The following is a 17204-nucleotide window of genomic DNA, read 5'->3' as shown; positions in this document are numbered from 1 at the left end:
GCGCCGTGCGCCTGCGCAGTCTCGCCCCGCCCCGTGGGCGGAGTCCGGAGCGAAGCGTCCCCATTGGCTTAGGGGTCTCGGTTCCGGGAGTGGGGCCCTGCCCATAACTGTCCACTCCCGACTTGGCCCCACCTCCCAGCGGTGAAAACGACGGCGGCTTCCGCGGGTCAACGGCAGGCCCGGCCCGCGTCCCGAGGTTCTGTTCTTTGGCACTGTCAGCCTGGAAGGAGGCGGAAGGGTCTGGCCCTGCCCCGGGTCTCCCAGATGAGGGACAGAGGAAGGACCCCAGGGTATCCCCTCAGGACCTGCCAACCTGGCAATGGGGGAAGGATCCAAGCCCTGCCCTTGGGGTTCCCAGCCTGAGGAGGCCTCGAGCCCCAGTTGGAAGCCCCATCCAGGTGGTGTGAGATGTTTAACACATGTCCTTTAAAAAGTTGCTCTGCCTGTCCCGTTGTAAAGAGTAGTGTTTAAGACGCGAGGCCTCGGCGGCCGGGCTGGGTGCTGGGAGATCCAGACTGCACCACTCAGGACCCCTGACGATGGCCATCACCCCGAAGGCAGGGGAGGGCCACGGAGAATGAATGAAATTAAATCAAGAGACAAGAGCTGAGCCCAACAGGCTCTCCTCCCTGCATGGGTGCACAGGCCCAGCCACAGCCTCCTCTCCTTGTGTCTGGTACTGAGACTTTCACTTGAGTTAGTTCCTGTCACAGCCAAAAGGGTCCTGAGCACCATATTGGCACAACACTGAACTTGTGCATGGACGCATGGATGGGCAGTGTCCCTGCAAGTCCTCTGGCCTGATGTCTCAGCCCAGGACTGCTCTTCCCCACCCTGGTGCCCTAAGGAGTCCATTTCTTTTCTTTTTTTTCTTTTCTGTGGCAGGGACAGATAGAGACAGACAGGAAGGGAGAGAGATGAGAAACATCATTTCTTTGTTGCGGTTCCTTAGTTGTTCATTGATTGATTTCTCATATGTGCCTTGACCAAGAGACAAGGGGGGCTACAGCAGAACGAGTGACCCCTTGCTCGAGCTAGCGACCTTGGGCTCAAGCTGGTGAGCCTTGCTCAAACCCGATGAGCCGGTGCTCAAGCTGGCGACCTCAGGGTCTCAAACCTGGGTCCTCCGTGTCCAAGTCCGATGCTTTATCGACTGTGCCACCGATTGGTCAGGCCTAGGAAGTCCATTTCTGCAACTCTCTCAGAGGTACCTTAGGGTCATAGGGAAACTTGAGGTCACTTCTGGACCATGATGCCCCACCCAAGTTTCTTGTCATTGATGTTACTGCCTTCTGCCCTCTCCAGGTCACCCTTATGGGTACTTACTCTTGCCTGCCTCCTCCTCTTTGAAGGGACTGCACCTTCCCTGCTCTCCCCCAGGCCTTTAGGCAGGGAGTAACCTACCCTGATCCCATGAACCCTTGGCTTTCTCCTTCAGTTCTTTTACCCCAACCAATGTGGCTCCTATCACCTGTCATCTGCCAGTGTCGTTGGCCCCCATTTCTCTGACTTGGTTTTCACTGACCCCATCAGGCAAACCCCAGTCATATACAGTCCTGCCCATCTGTCTCCTCTGGCTCTGCACCACCTACAGTACAGATGGCCATGGTGACAGCATGGCCCCAGCCATGGATGGATGACTCCCACGGCTCAGCCTGCTAATGTCTGGTCAGCTCTCTCCCATTCTGCAGTCTCCTCAAATCTTTACCTTCACCTCCTGTATCTCAGAGATGGCCCCACTGCCTTCCTTCACAGGGAACACAGAAGCCATCTGATGAGAGACAGTATTGTATCACCAAACCCCAATCCCACCAAACCTCTCCTAGCCCCCACCACTTTCCACAGCTACCAGAGGCTCTGCTTCTGCCACCTCCTCCCACCTCTTTTTTTTTTTTTTTTTCCTCTTCTTTATCAAGAGAGAGGAAGGAAGATAGAGGGACAGTCTTCTGCATGTGTCCTGACCAGGATCCACCGGCAATCCTCATCTTGGGCCAATGCTCTGCCCATCTGGAGCCATGCTCACAGCCAAGCTATTTTTAGAGCCTGAGGTAGAGGCTCCACAAGCCCTCCTCAGAGCCTGGGGTTGATGCATTTGAACCAATCAAGCCATGGCTGCCAGAGAAGAAGAGAGAGAGTGATAAAAGGAGAGGGGTAGAGAAGCAGATGGTCGCTTCTCCTGTGTGCCCTGACCAGGAATTGAACCCGGGACATCCACACACTGGGCTGACACTCTACCACTGAGCCACCAAGCCAGTGCCTCCTCCCCACCTCTTGCTGTCGCTCCCCATGCCACATTTTCAATCTTTCCTTCTTTAGCGATCCTTGCCATCAGGGTTAAACTCACTCTGTCTCACCTTAAGACACTCCACAAAACTGCCCTCAAAGCTGTTAGCCCAACCAGTTGCCACCCTGGCTTTTCTTGCCCCACATGAATTTTTCTAAAGCACCACTTGCCTGCTATGGCCCAGTTCCCACTCTCCAGGGGAAGTTCCATGGATGAGCAGCTCCTAGCAGCCAGCCCATCACCCCAAGAAACAGCTCCTCCAACTAAGGATGAGGGGAACCTCTGTGTTCCCCCTTGGAGGGCACACAACACTACAGACAAACACCATGTTGTGCAGGGGCTTTGGGTTCAGAAAGGGGTTTATAATCCAGTCAGCAAAATAAGCAGCCTGAAGCCAGAGGACATACTGTCCATGGGCTTTCAGAGAGATGGGACCTTGGACCCAAGGTGCAACAAGTGTCCTGATGGGAAGAATGCAGTGAACCCCTGACCCACAAATCTTACTGAGACTCACCTACCCCTTGTGGAGACAGGGAATTTTGCTCTGTTTTCCTTCTTTGGTAGGGTGAGTAATATGATCACATATGTGTTTTGGAAGGAAGGTTCTTGCAGCACTGTGGAAGACAGATGGAGGCGAGAAGTAGGGGGCTGCTGATAAGAAGCTACAGACTCATCCTCCCCAGGTCCTCTGCGCCCCCTTACCTACCTGTTCCTTCACAGCTGGCATGCTGTGTTCTGTGCTCTCTATAGGCAATGCTCATGTGCTCTAGCCTCCCAGAGCCTCACCATCTCCAAAACTCCCCAAACTGTGTTTCCCTGTCTGCCTCCTCTTCAGCCCCAGGCCCATGAGGCTGGAGGCCAGCCAGACACCTCTGCCGAGAAGGCCCCAGGCAGCTAACCTACCATTCTCTCCAATGACTCTCTACCCAGCTCAGTTTCTCTCTGACCTATCCATTCTGTCCCCATGGCACTCCTCCCCCAGCACCCCATCCCCATATCTACCTCACTGCTGAACTCTGCCGCTCTAATATAAATGTTATCGTATCACTCTCCCTGCTTCCCACACTGGGGGACACCTGCTGATGCTTCCTTACCTTCCTCAGGTGTAAACCGAACTCTCTGATACAGTACACATTCAACACTTGTGGATTTGTTCATCCAATGAATGTTTATTTAGCTCCCATGGTGTGCACGGCAAGAGGGATGGAGAGTGACCAGGTCATGCATGATGAGCCTGACAGAAGGAGGAAGACTGTGGCAGGGTCAGATGGAGGACGAATGAGGAAAGACAGAGGGATGCAGAGATGCTCGATCATCCAAGAAAGGGGCGATGGGCCATTGACCCCTCTCAGAGTGACTAAGAAGAAAAAAACCACTGACACTAAGTCCACTATGGGTTGGCAGTCAATTGGCCCAAGCTTAGTGGAAACAATCTGGCACTATTTATACAAACACAGGCTCACCCTCAGAATTTCCACTTCCAGTGAAATATCTTATAGAGACACATCTGTGAGCTCACAACACAGGGGTTCTTCTTGTGTTGCTCATTAATAAACAGTCGGTTAAGTAAGTCACAGAACACCTACATATTGGAATAGGGCCAACTGTAAGAAAGTTGGGAGGGCTCCATGTTCACACATATTTTCAGCTATATGTGCATATGTGTGTATATTACACACACAAGATGCTTAGTGTACAAAAGAAAGTCAGGAATGGGGCATCCACTCCAATGCTGCACAGGCAGTGGTGGTGGTGGGGATGCAGTGTCTCACTTTTTACTTGTTTAAATTTCTTTAAGCCTGACTAGGTGGTGGCACAGTGGATAGAGCATCGGAATGGGACACAGAGGACCCAGGTTTGAAACCACAAGGTTGCTGGCTTGAGCACGGGCTCATCCAGCTTGAGCATGGGCTCGCAGCTTGAGTGAGGGGTTGCTAGCTTGAGCATGGGATCATAGGCATGACCCTATGGTTGCTGGCTTGAACCCAAAGGTCGCTGGCTTGAGCAAGGGGTCACTCACTCTGCTGTAGCCCCCAGGTCAAGGCACATATGAGAAAGCAATCAATGAACAACTAAGGTGCCACAACAAAAAATTGGTTCATCTCATTTCTCTCCCTTCCTGTTTGTCTGTCCCTATCTATTCCTCTCTCTGACTCTCTCTGTCTCTGTAAAAAAAAAAAAAAAGAATTTTTTTTTGTGTGTGTAACAGAGACAGAGAGAGACAGAGAGAAGGACAGATAGGGACAGACAGACAGGAAGGGAGAGAGATGAGAAGCATCAGTCATCAGTTTTTCGTTGTGACACTTTAGTTGTTCTTTATTGCCTTCTCATATGTGCCTTGACCGTGGGGCTACAACTGACGGAGTAACCCCTTGCTCAAGCCAGTGACCTTGGGCTCAAGCTGGTGAGCTTTTTTGCTCAAACCAGATGAACCCACGCTCAAGCTGGCGACCTTGGGGTCTCAAACCTGGGTCCTTTGCATCCCAGTCCAACGCTCTATCCACTGTGCCACCGCCTGGTCAGGCCAAAAAAAAATTCTTAAAAAAAACCCAAAAAACTTTTTCAATTTTATTTACTGACTCAAGAGAGAGAGGAAAAGAGAGAGAGAATCTACTTATTTATGCATTCACCAACCCTGACCAGGATCGAACCCACAAACCTGAAGCATGGGCACCACACTCTAATCAACTGAGCTACCTGGCAAGGGCTGTTTAAATTTCTTTAGCATTTCAGTAATGAGGGGGAAAGGATACAGACTTTTAGAAATACAGCTGCTAAGGGATCTTGAGCGGTCTTGAAATTGTCTCTGTGAGGAACTGAATATCTAGCCTACTGTGTTCTTCAACAGAGATGCTGGCCAGGCCCCCAGGGTCACTCTTCCTCTGCCCAGACGTTTGGAGGCGGGACAACCCCAGGAGGAGAGGTGGTGGGTGGGAACCAGCTTTGTGGACCGCGCTCCCCCCAACCCCAACACCTGCTCCTTCTGCCTAGGAGGTTCAGTCCCCACCAGGCTCCAGGAAAGTGTTTCCCACCCGAGGGATGGGGTTCCTCGGTCCGCAGCACTGTTGGATTCAGTGCGTCAGGCCAGACCTTGCCTGAGCTCACACTGCCGTCCCGCGGGCTCGGCTGGACTGGGGAGCTGGAGGGAGAGCTAAATGTCGGCCTGAGGAGGGCGCCCCGCCCAGCCTCGTGCCTGGCCCCGCCTCCTCCTGAAAAGACTATTTAGTTCTGGAGGTGCGGTCAGCCCCAAGCAGGACTCCTGACACCCACTCACCACCGAACGCAGGTGCCAACCTGCCTGCCCACGCAGAGGGCTCCGCAAGGAAGGTGGCTCCAGGCCACGGTGCCCTCCACACCCGCACCTGCCGGCTCGCCGCTCGCCAGCCCCGCAGCCATGGCCTGGCTCCTGCCAGTCACCCTCAGTTGCATCAGCTTCCTCTACCTGCAGCTCCCAGGCACGCTGTCCCGCCAGGGTGGGAGTCAGCGTCCTGCCTGGCCCAGGTGAGTGAGGCTCAGACCAGCCTGTTCCCTGTCCGAAGGCACACAAACCAGAATGTTTGGGGAGACCCCCCTTTGCTCCCTACCCCTCTCTAGGTTCCCACCCTCGCATTGGGGAAGATTCCCCTGCTCCTTGGGCTTACCACCTAAATCAAGGGCCAGCCCCTATGCCTTCAGCAACCCCTGAGCCGTGCAAGAGTCCCTTCCCTCTTTGCCTCCCCTTTTGGGGGCACTCCTCCTCCTCCATTGGCAGACTAGCCCCCTCAACAGAGAGGTCAGCTAGGACACCAGGAGCTGGAGGGGTCTCAGACCTGCCCAGCTCTCCCCACTCCCCTGGAAGGACTGAGGGGGAGTCCACTGGGCCCTGAGCATAGTGACCCACAGAAGCTAGGTGTGACCTTTGCCCAGAGAGGAACAAATGAGTGGGACATGTAACCTGGGTTACTGAGGTGGCTGAGTCACCAAGACCCAAGCCCTGAACTTCAAAGGGATTTGGGGTTTCCCCTAGCAGTGCTCTACGAGGAAAGTGGGGGTCCCTTAAAGGCTGGGTCATCAGGTTTTCTTCCTCCCCCTCCCCCTACAGAGAGCCTCTAGCCTGGACCCCTTCCAGCAGCCGGCAGTCCCAGTACCCTTCACCCTGGCTTGTGATCTGGAAGCCACGCCATGCCCTCCAGCCACAGAAGAGTGCCAACCTGCCCCCTGCTATGGGTCAGCCTCTCCGGAGTGGTCCCCGCCAACACATGGGCCCCCCAAGGCCCAGAGCCCAGCTTCTACGGGTGGGCTGTGTGCTGGGCACCTGCCTAGTACAGAACCTCAGCCACCGCCTGTGGCAGCTTGTTGCATCGGCCGGCCCACGGGACTCAGCCCCCATTGACCCCAGCAGTCCCCACAGTTATGGCTAGGGTGGGGTAGGCCATATTCCTGCCCGTCCCAGCCAGATGCGGCACCCCAATCCCAGAACTGCAGCTGAGCCTCAGCTCTGGCCTAGCCCCACCAGGGCTTCTGCAGGAGACCCACCCACACACCCACTAGGTGCTGCAGCAAGCAACCTAGATGGCTTTGGACATATAAACCCATGAACACGTATAGCCCCAGGCAAGTCTGCAGGCAGAGTCGATATGCCCAGGAGATCTGTACACGCCAGGAGTGTGCACACTCAGGGGCCAGGTATGAAGTAGAGGGGGACAGCAGCAGCACATGCTATAAAGGCTTCTGAGGGAAGCAGTCTGTTCAAGGATGTGGAACAGAAGTCAGTCCTAAACACACAGTGCCACCTGTGGGCAAGCAGGAGATGGGCCGAGTTGGACCACATGAGCCTTTCCCTGCTGGGGCCACTGTCAGATGAAACTTGGCTTTAGGCATGCATGATTGGCTGGCCCAGATCCTCCTCCTCTTGCCCTTGAGACTAGGAGGGCAGCAGGGAGTACTCCCACTGTGGTTCCCAGGGCTGGGTGAGGGGGACAGCTATGCTGGAAACAGCATCCCTCCAGCTGCCCACTGTGGAGCCTGAGCCCACTATCTCAGAGCACATTCTGCCTGGACCCCTGCCCCCTCATTTGCAGCTCAAGAGGAGGGGTTTAAGAGACACATGGAGTGTTCTGGGGCCATGCAGAGCAGAACACCCCTTCCCGCTCCCCAAGACCAGGCAAGCCAGCTTGCAGACACCAGCTCCTAGCCCAAATGGCTCAATGAAATCCAAACCACCGCCACCTCCAGGGCCCGCAGATGGCCAACCAAGAGTAGGGGCTCCACAGGCAACACAGGCTCCCTAACCCCACCTTGCCTCATGTGGGGATTCAGTGGGGCCAGATGTGGGATAGCAGGAGGCTGGAGCAGGCGTGTTGGGAAACTGAGGAGGTGAGACTAGTGCACAGCCAGAGTGCATAGAGCTCTTGAGTGTGTTCCTCGTGCGGGGCCTGTAGACGCTATGACTCTGGAGCCTGTAGGTAGTCCCAAAGTCCTGACACTCATGCCCTGGGCATGGCCCAGGGTTCAGAGAGGTGGTTTCTTTTATTTAGCAAATACTCATACACTTAATTTGTCAGTATTTGCCTGTGTCACCCTGTCACTCACCCTGTAAGAGGGGCACAATCATCATCTCAACTCTAGGGGCACAATTGCAGCCACAGAGGTCAGGGAAAACCTATAGTCAGCGCAGTGCCTACCCACAAAGTCCAACCTCAGGGTCAAGGGCAGGCCTGCTCCTCAACCTTCAAGGGTAGGAGGCTCCTGGAAGCACCTATCTGGACCCCACCCTGTGTTTGTTTCGCCATCTCAGGTATCACCTGGTCTTCTAAGGCAGTGGTCCCCAAACCCTGGGCCATGGACTGGTACTGGTCCGTGGGCCATTTGGTACTGGTCTGCAGAGAAAGAATAAATAACTTACATTATTTCCGTTTTATTTATATTTAAGGCTGAACGATGTTTTATTTTTTAAAAATGACCAGATTCCCTCTGTTACATCCGTCTAAGACTCACTCTTGACGCTTGTCTCGTAAGTTCGACAATTATATTTAAAAATACCACAGTTTTTATGCCAGTCGCATAATTTTATTTTGTGCATTTATCCGTCCCACCCAAAAGGCCAGTCCGTGAAAATATTTTCTGATATTAAACCTGTCCGTGGCCCAAAAAAGGTTGGGGACCACTGATGTAAGGCACCCTCCCTCCACCAGGCCCTGTGGGAATAGTTCCGGCTGCTCCCTGGTCTAGTGGAGTCCTCTGTGCACAGGGAGACAAACTGAGGACTGCAGGGTCCCCAGGGAAAGGAGCTTAGAGTCCAAGGCCCCACACCCGCAGAGATGTTGGTGTGGCTGGGGAAGGTTGTCCAAAGCCAGCAAAGTAAAGCTGAAACTTGTGGACGGGCCTCAGAGCCATGTGTTTTTGGTCACTGAGGGGTGTCAGCAGAGGCAGGCAGACAGGAAGGGCAGTGAGGAGAAGGGACTGGGAAATGAGGAAGAGGGGTCTAGAAGGGCCAAGATGGGGCAAAGTCCTGGGCATGCCTGTGTTCTGGTTCTGCACAAAGGATGTTCCCTCTGCCAGGGACATGGCCCTGGAGTGCACCCTCCTGCTGTAACACAGGCTGCCGGGCCCCTGGGACTGCACCTTGGTACCCTCACCAAGACACTCCCCTAGCCTTGGGCTGCTTTTCTTTGAGGCAGGTTGGACTGTTGACCTTACTGCATTGCTGTGCCATGTCACAAATCACCTGCCAGGAGGTCACTTGCCCTGGTCAAAACATCACACCCTGTGTCCAATGGCCCCTGAACTCCAGGCCATGCCCAGGCCACCTACCTGATTTCCCCTTGGAGGTCCGAGGGCAGCACACAAGTTCCCCCAGCCCCCACCCCAATGCCTCCTCACAGCACCAGCTTTGGCCAAACCTCTTGTTAACTTAAAAAGAATTAAAGGCCTTTCAAAGTGAGAGACAACAAATATTTATTTGAGATTAAAAAAATAGCTATTCCTGCCTGACCAGGCGGTGGCGCAGTGGATGGAGCATCGGACTGGGATGCAGAGGACCCGGGTTCGAGACCTTGAGGTCACTGGCTTGAGTGCGGGCTCATCTGGTTTGAGGAAAAGCCCACCAGCTTGAACTCAAGGTCGCTGACTCCAGCAAGGGGTTGTTTGGTCTGCTGAAGGCCTGCGGTCAAGGCACATGTGAGAGGGCAATCAATGAACAACTAAGGTGTTGCAACACGCAACGAAAGGCTGATGATTGATGCTTCTCATCTCTCTCCGTTCCTGTCTATCCCTCTCTCTGACTCACTCTCTGTCTCTGTAAAAAATAAATAAAAATTAAAAAAAAAAAGCTATTCCTGAACTACTGGATTTAGGCAGAAGCCCAAACAGTGTTCCAATTAGGTGACAAAGGCAGAGGTATTTATGGGAAGGGGAAGAGGACAGTGACATCCATAGTAGAGGCATTGCTATCAGTGCAGATAACATGGCATAGTGATGCTAATTCTAAGCAATGTTTTTGATTTTCAGTCCAGTAATTATCACTTCAGTAGTTATCATATTTATGTTCTTGTTGGCTTTGCAGAGTTTTTTGGGACACGAGGTTGCTTTAGGGCCAGTCCCAGGGTTATTTTGCCAAGTTTTAACATCCAGAGATTTGAGGCATAGGATAGGCAAGGCAGCTCCTCTGGGAGGCATTATTATGTTTTTGTTTACATTGTGCCACTTAAAAAAATTTTTTTTAACTCATTTAAGAGGGGGGGGTAGGGGCAGGAAGCATCAACTCCCATATGTGCCTCGACTGGGCAAGCCCAGGGTTTCAAACTGGTGACCTCAGTGTTCCAGGTCCATGCTTTATCCATTGCGTCACCACAGGTCAGACACATTGTTCCCCTTTTGCCCTGGCTGGTTGGCTCAGTAGTAGAGCGTTGGCCTGGTGTGCAGGAGTCCTGGGTTTGATTTCTGGCCAGGGCACACAGGAGAAGCGCCCATCTGCTTCTCTAACCCTCCCCCTCTCCTTCCTCTCTGTCTCTCTCTTCCCCTCCCACAGCCAAGGCTCCATTGGAGCAAAAGTTGGCCCGGGCGCTGAGGATGGCTCCATGGCCTCTGCCTCAGGCGCTAGAATGGCCCTGGTTGCAACAAAGCAACGTCCCAGATGGGCAGAGCATCGCCCCCTGGTGGGCATGCCGGGTGGATCTCGGTCGGGCGCATGCGGGAGTCTGTCTGACTGCCTCCCCATTTCCAACTTCAAAAAAATACAAAAAGAGAGAGAGAGAGAGAGAAGGGGGTTGGGGCAGGAAGCATCAACTCTCATATGTGCCTTGACTGGGCAAGCCCAGAGTTTCAAACTGGTGACCTCAGCATTCCAGGTCCATGCTTTATCCATTGCGTTACCACAGGTCAGGCACATTGTTCCCCTTTTAATGAAGGTCTTTCTTTGAAAGCAGCATTGACCAGTTATTAAAGTATCACTAGTTCTCCATTGTCAAGTGGCTCATTTTGGGCATGTCACCCCCATGTCTGTCCATCGTCTCCAGGAAGGCTCATTCCCAGCAGCTCATGTCCCACATGAAAGGGAACGTGGATTTTCAGGAGTCTTAGGCCACATGTGAGCAACAAGAGCACTAGAACAGAGGAAGGCTTTGCTGTCATGTTTCTTTAAGGGCAAACATCTGTAGTTTCTGGAGGTTCCTCGTGTGAAGTCTCAGAGGCCTCAGTGATCATCTCAAAACTGAGCCACCATCATCAGAGTGATGTCTTCACAACATCAAACTGTGCAAAACAAAGATTTGTGAACCAAGCATTTCTATAATAATAAAATGCTAAGTTCAACTAGAAGTCTAGATCTGAGCCAGGGGCAATACCTAAAGGCATGTCAGCTAAGATATTAGAGAAACTTGAGGTGTTAGTGGGCCCTGAATTTAACTATTTGGCCTGTGCCCAGATTATATCTCATTTGATGCTTATTTTACCAGAAGTGTTTTATCAAGTACAACAGGAGGTTTTAATGACAGGGCAATCCTACCTTGCTTAGCTAGGGTATAGTCAAGAGCAAATCCATTCTCTAATAGAAGTTATGTAAGGGAACTTAGGGATTTTTTTTTTCTGGTTGGCTATTACTGTGGCGGTCATTGCAATACTTGTCTAAAGAAAAGCATCTTTCTGTATCTGGTACCTTCACTGGGGCTGATGTTGCCAAGCATTGAACATCTTTGACCACGTGTATGACCAGTTGCATGTTCTGACCTGGGAAGTAGGCTTAAAGATGATGTCCAATGTTATTTTTCCAGATAGAAATTAAGGGGGAAAAGAAAACAACTATTACAGGAAGCACTTGGTCTTTTTTGTATGTGTCTGTGAAACAGGAAGGAGTTTCACAAGTAAGGGGGGAAAAAGAAGAAAAGGAAGGTACAGATTACACAGGTCTGGTCTGGAATTTTGGGTCAGCTGTCTACAACAGGTGTTGTCTGCTTCACTTCCTAGTAATTTTAAATTTCATATCCCCTGTTGGTTAAGCAGTTCAGTTAGCTACAAGAGCGTTCTTTAAATTGGAAACATGAATCCAATAGTCAACACCTTTATATTTGGTCATATGTGGATTAGTGAAGAGTATCTGAAATTCTGGAGGGATCAGATAGGAAGTGAAAGAGAAATGGTTTAATTTTTTTTTGAGAGAGAGGAAAGGAGAGAGATGAGAAACATCAACTCATAGTTGTGGCACCTTAGTTGTTCATTAATTGCTTCTCATACGTGCCTTGACGGGGGGGCTCAAGCTGGGACAGTGACCCCTTGCTCAAGCCAGCAACTTTGGGCTTCAAACCAGCAACCATGGGATTATTTCAGTGATCCCACGCTTAAGATGAATGAGCCCACTGCTCTGCCAGTAACTTCAGGGTTTCAAACCTGGGACCTCAGAGTCCGAGGTCAATGATCTATGTATGGCACCACCACCAGTCAGGCTAAGGTTTAATTTTTTTTACAAAGGTATAATTAATTTATTAAATGCTGTAGGTCATAGGTAGCTGAGGGAGGCGGGCAAGGATCAAAATCTAGTAATATTTTATATAAAGAATCACAAAATTGTAATCATCATTATTACTTCATTTAGTCCATGCTATTAATTCTTGTTGATCTTGATCTTTTTGTTAACAGTTTTATGATCCAGATTTTTCTCAGAGTTCTCTAAATCTTTATTCGGGTCAGTGTTACACTTTTATTATTATTATTTTAAGATTTTATTTATTGACTTTTAGAGAGAGGAGAGGAGAGAGAGAGACAGAGAGAGGAAGGGAGCAAGAAGAATTAACTCATACTGATTGCAAGCCTGGGGGTTTCAAACGAGCAACAGCAGCAGCGTTCCAAGCTGATGCTCTATCCACTGCACCACCACAGATTAGGCTGTGTTAGGCTTTTATTTATTTATTTATTTATTTATTTATTTTACAGAGACAGAGAGAGAGTCAGAGAGAGGGATAGACAGGGATAGACAGACAGGAACGGAGAGAGATGAGAAGCATCAAACATTAGTTTTTCATTGCGTGTTGCAACACCATAGTTGTTCATTGATAGCTTTCTCACATGTGCCTTGACTGCGGGCCTTCAGCAGACTGAGCAACCCCTTGCTGGGGCCAGCGACCTTGGGTCCAAGCTGATGAGCCTTGCTCAAGCCAGATGAGCCTGCGCTCAAGCTGGCAACCTTGGGGTCTTGAACCTGGGTCCTTCCGCATCCCAGGCTGATGCTCTATCCACTGTGCCACCGTCTGGTCAGGCTGTGTTAGGCTTTTTTTTTTTTTTTTTTTTTTACAGAGGCAGAGATAGACAGGGACAGACAGACAGGAACAGAGAGAGATGAGAAGCATCAATCATCAGTTTCTCGTTGCGCATTGCGACTTCTTAGTTGTTCATTGATTGCTTTCTCACATGTGCCTTGACCGTGGGCCTTCAGCAGACCGAGTAACCCCTTGCTGGAGCCAGCGACCTTGGGTCCAAGCTGGCGAGCTCTTTGCTCAAGCCAGATGAGCCCGCGCGCGACCTGGGAGTCTCGAACCTGGGTCCTTCCGCATCCCAGTCCGACGCTCTATCCACTGCGCCACCGCCTGGTCAGGCTGTGTTAGGCTTTTAAAGTTATCAGAAACCTAGAGTACTAGTCAGGGTTTTGTTTGTTTTTTATGAATCTCTGAAGATGAAACACATTGGTAAAAACATTTTTGTCACAGTATCAGAGTGAAACAATAACTGTCTGCAAATGAGAAGACTTAAAAATGGCCGTGGTTAGAAATCTGGTGGGAGTTCTCATATACGTATATACATATAAATGAGGTAATTGACTTAGCTATCCATCCCTAACTTAGTTTGACCGTATATAAAATTTTTTTTCTCAAAAAAAAAAAAAATCTTCCACAAACTTCCTGCAATTTCCCTAAACCTCCTGCAATATACATATATACCTTTCAGTTTTTGTCCTATTATTTTCTTTCTTATTATGAAATATTTTGGAGAAGGAAAAAAATTTCTTTTTCTTTTTTTACCAGAAAAAAACACCCCATGTCCTTTATATCCAATGAACACATTCTACTTTTCTTCCCACAACAAAATTGCATGTCCATACCTCATATCTTCTACTGAAAACATACATTCTATTTTTCATATACAGTTATGTTGTTTCGTCCTTATTAGTCTTTGCTAGTTTTTTTTAAAAAATCATAGCCCTTTTGCCCTGGCCAGATAGCTCTGTTGGTTAGAGCATCAGTCTGAAGCACAGAGGTTGCTGGTTCGGTCCCTGGTCAGGGCACATACAGGAACAGATCCATGTTCCACTTTCTCTCTCTCCCTTCCTCTCTGGCTAAAAATCAATCAATAAAATTAAAAAAAAATCATAGCCCTTTTACAAATTAATTTTGGCAAGTGAACTTTTACAGAGTCTGCATTTTAAAAAGACCTCATTCTTTAGTCTCTGTGGGTAGTGTTTTGGTTAGTTCCTGGGTGTTTATATTTCAAAGACATAGTAAGAGTCACAACTTTCAGAGACAAAGCCTAACTTTTTAATATTATACCAGGACATGTTAGAATTTTAGAAATTTTTAATAAGTTTTGGAGCATTTACATTAATAAAATATCTACATATATAATTAAAGGTTTTATATCATTTATTTGATAATGTCTCCCATGCAATTTTTTTCAAATGTTTATTTTATTGATTTCAGAGGGAGAGGAAGTGAGGGGGAGAGAGAGAGAGATTGAGCTGCTCCATATGTGCCCTGACGGGGGCAGGGGGAAGGGGGTCAAACCAGCAACCTCTGCGCTTTGGGAGCTGTCCAGCCAGGGCTCCCATACAATTTAACATACCATGTAAATCTATTTAAACAGTTTAATATTTCTCTTTTATAAAGAGAGAGCATAAATGTTTTGAGGTGTTTAAGGGGCTCTCTGGAATACCTCAAAGTTATTCTTAGGTCAGTAAGACATAATTTAAAGAGATCTTTTTTTAAAACTTTTTTATTTATTTTATTTTATTTATTCATTTTAGAAAGGAGAGAGAGAAACAGAGAGAGAGAAGGGGGAGGAGCAGGAAGCATCAACTCCCATATGCGCCTTGACCAGGCAAGCCCAGGGTTTCGAACCAGCAACCTCAGCATTTCCAGGTCGACGCCCCATCCACTGCGCCACCACAGGTCAGGCCAGTAAGACATAATTTAGAATCAGGTATTGGACCGTGGCCAGATGGATAGCTCAGTTGGTTAGAGCAGTGGTCCCCAACCTTTTTTGGGCCATGGACCGGTTTAATGTCAGAAAATATTTTCACAGACTGGTCTTTAGGGTGGGACGGATAAATGTATCACGTGACCAAGACAAGCGTCAAGAGTGAGTGTTAGACGGATGTAACAGAGGAAATCTGGTCATTTTTAAAAGATAAAACATCGTTCAGACTTAAATATAAATAAAATGGAAATAATGTAAGTTATTTATTCTTTTTCTGCGGACCGGTACCAAATGGCCCACGGACCGGTACTGGTCCGCGGCCCGGGGGTTGGGGACCACCGGGTTAGAGCATCGTCTGGAAGTACAGAGGTTGCCAATTCACTCCCAGGTTAGGGCACTTACAGGAAAAATCTATGTTTCTCTCTCTCTCTCTCTCTCTCTAAAATCAATAAAATAAACAAAAAATGAATCTGGTATTGGGAAGTTTATTAACTATATCAAAAATTTTAAAACATTTGGTCAGATAGAATCATAAATCATTGTGGAACAATGCTCAATGAGATAATGTTTAATTTTCTATTCAACCAAATTAAAAATAAAAAATTTCAAAGGCAAATACACAATGTTACATAGTTGTAAGCAAAAATTTTTTTAAAATTTCTTTTTAATTTTATTTATTAATTTCAAGGAGAGGAGAGAGAGAGAAAAAGGTGGGGAAAAGAATGTAGTACAGGTATTAAGAAGCCAAAAGTAGGTAAACTTAGATTTACTTAGTAATGAATGTTTCAGTATTTTATCTTATTTGGAAATTACCTATTTAATCATTTTTATTTTTTAATTTAACTTAGTAAAACCTTAAGGTTTCACCTGACCAGGCGGTGGCACAGTGGATAAAGCGTTGGACTGGGATGCGGAGGACCCAGGTTCAAGACTCCGAGGTCGCCAGCTTGAGCACGGGCTCATCTGGTTTGAGCAAAGCTCACCAGCTTGGACCTAAGGTCGCTGGCTCGAGCAAGGGGTTACTTGGCCTGCTGAAGGCCCGCGGTCAAGGCACATATGAGAAAGCAATCAGTGAACAACGAAGGTGTTGCAATGAAAAACTGATGATTGGCCCTGGCCGGTTGGCTCAGCGGTAGAGCGTCGGCCTAGCGTGCAGAGGACCCGGGTTCGATTCCCCGCCAGGGCACACAGGAGAAGCGCCCATTTGCTTCTCCGCCCCTCCGCCGCGCTTTCCTCTCTGTCTCTCTCTTCCCCTCCCGCAGCCAAGGCTCCATTGGAGCAAAGATGGCCCGGGCGCTGGGGATGGCTCTGTGGCCTCTGCCTCAGGCGCTAGAGTGGCTCTGGTCGCAACATAGCGACGCCCAGGATGGGCAGAGCATCGCCCCCTGGTGGGCAGAGCGTCGCCCCTGGTGGGCGTGCCGGGTGGATCCCGGTCGGGCGCATGTGGGAGTCTGTCTGACTGTCTCTCCCTGTTTCCAGCTTCAGAAAAATGAAAAAAAAAAAAAAAAAAATGAAAAACTGATGATTGATGCTTCTCATCTCTCTCTGTTCCTGTCTGTTCCTATCTATCCCTCTCTCTGATTCTCTCTCTGTCTCTGTAAAAAAACAACAAACCCCTAAGTTTTCAACTTACCAAAAATTTTGAAAAACTATTTTAAGTACACATACAATAAAACAATTCTGAAAGAGTTCATCAAAAAAATCTTTTATTTACATCTATTTAATTTATTAATTATTAATATAGGCTGGAACAAAAGTAGGTTTACAGTTGTGAGTATGCAAAACACAGTTTATTCTTCTATCACTATTTATTAATTATTGTAATATTTTCCATACAAACAAAAAAGTAAACCTACTCTTGCCCCACCCTGTAATTATATTGAGATTACTCATGAAAATTTTATGAGACATTACACAGAGCCAATTATTATCCCGAGTATATTCCTGTTGACAAGCCCTGCAAAAGAGATAACATGAACTTATTTTTTGTAAACCCAGATAAAGTAAAAATATATTAAATGTTAATATCTCTGAAGTCACATCTGTTTTATTAAACTAAATTTAAATCAGCTTTAATATTAAATATTTTCCTAGATCATGTTATACTGAAAAGCATTTTGGTTAGTTTCTGTTATCGTTCTTAATTTATTTAAGCATTTAATATTTTTTTCTTCTTTTCCCAAGTGAGAGAAGGGGAGATAGAAAGACAGACTCCCACATGTACCCCAACCAGGATCCACCCAGCAGCCCCCATCTGGAGTTG

The 17204-nt window shown here is 48.5% G+C and overlaps 1 protein-coding gene across 1 annotated transcript; it reads left to right on the top strand.

Moving 5' to 3' along the window:
• Positions 1–5548: 5548 nt before the first annotated feature.
• On the top strand, positions 5549–9538 carry ADM2 (adrenomedullin 2). Its single transcript, XM_066253047.1, has 2 exons — positions 5549–5785; positions 6366–9538. Exons 1-2 carry the CDS (start codon positions 5679–5681, stop codon positions 6682–6684), a joined length of 426 nt encoding a protein of 141 aa, XP_066109144.1. The 5' UTR covers positions 5549–5678; the 3' UTR covers positions 6685–9538.
• Positions 9539–17204: the final 7666 nt, after the last annotated feature.

Source organism: Saccopteryx bilineata, chromosome 1 (assembly GCF_036850765.1).
Source record: "Saccopteryx bilineata isolate mSacBil1 chromosome 1, mSacBil1_pri_phased_curated, whole genome shotgun sequence".
Classification (NCBI taxonomy): Eukaryota; Metazoa; Chordata; class Mammalia; order Chiroptera; family Emballonuridae; genus Saccopteryx; species Saccopteryx bilineata.
The sequence above is the reverse complement of the archived record's forward strand: the minus strand, read 5'-3'. Positions and strand labels throughout refer to the sequence as shown.

Coding starts and splice junctions, on each gene's coding strand:
- ADM2 (XM_066253047.1), top strand. CDS start 5,679: ATGGCCTGGCTCCTGCCAGTCACCCTCAGTTGCATCAGCTTCCTCTAC. Junction 5,786..6,365: donor CAGCGTCCTGCCTGGCCCAG/GTGAGTGAGGCT, acceptor CTCCCCCTACAG/AGAGCCTCTAGCCTGGACCC.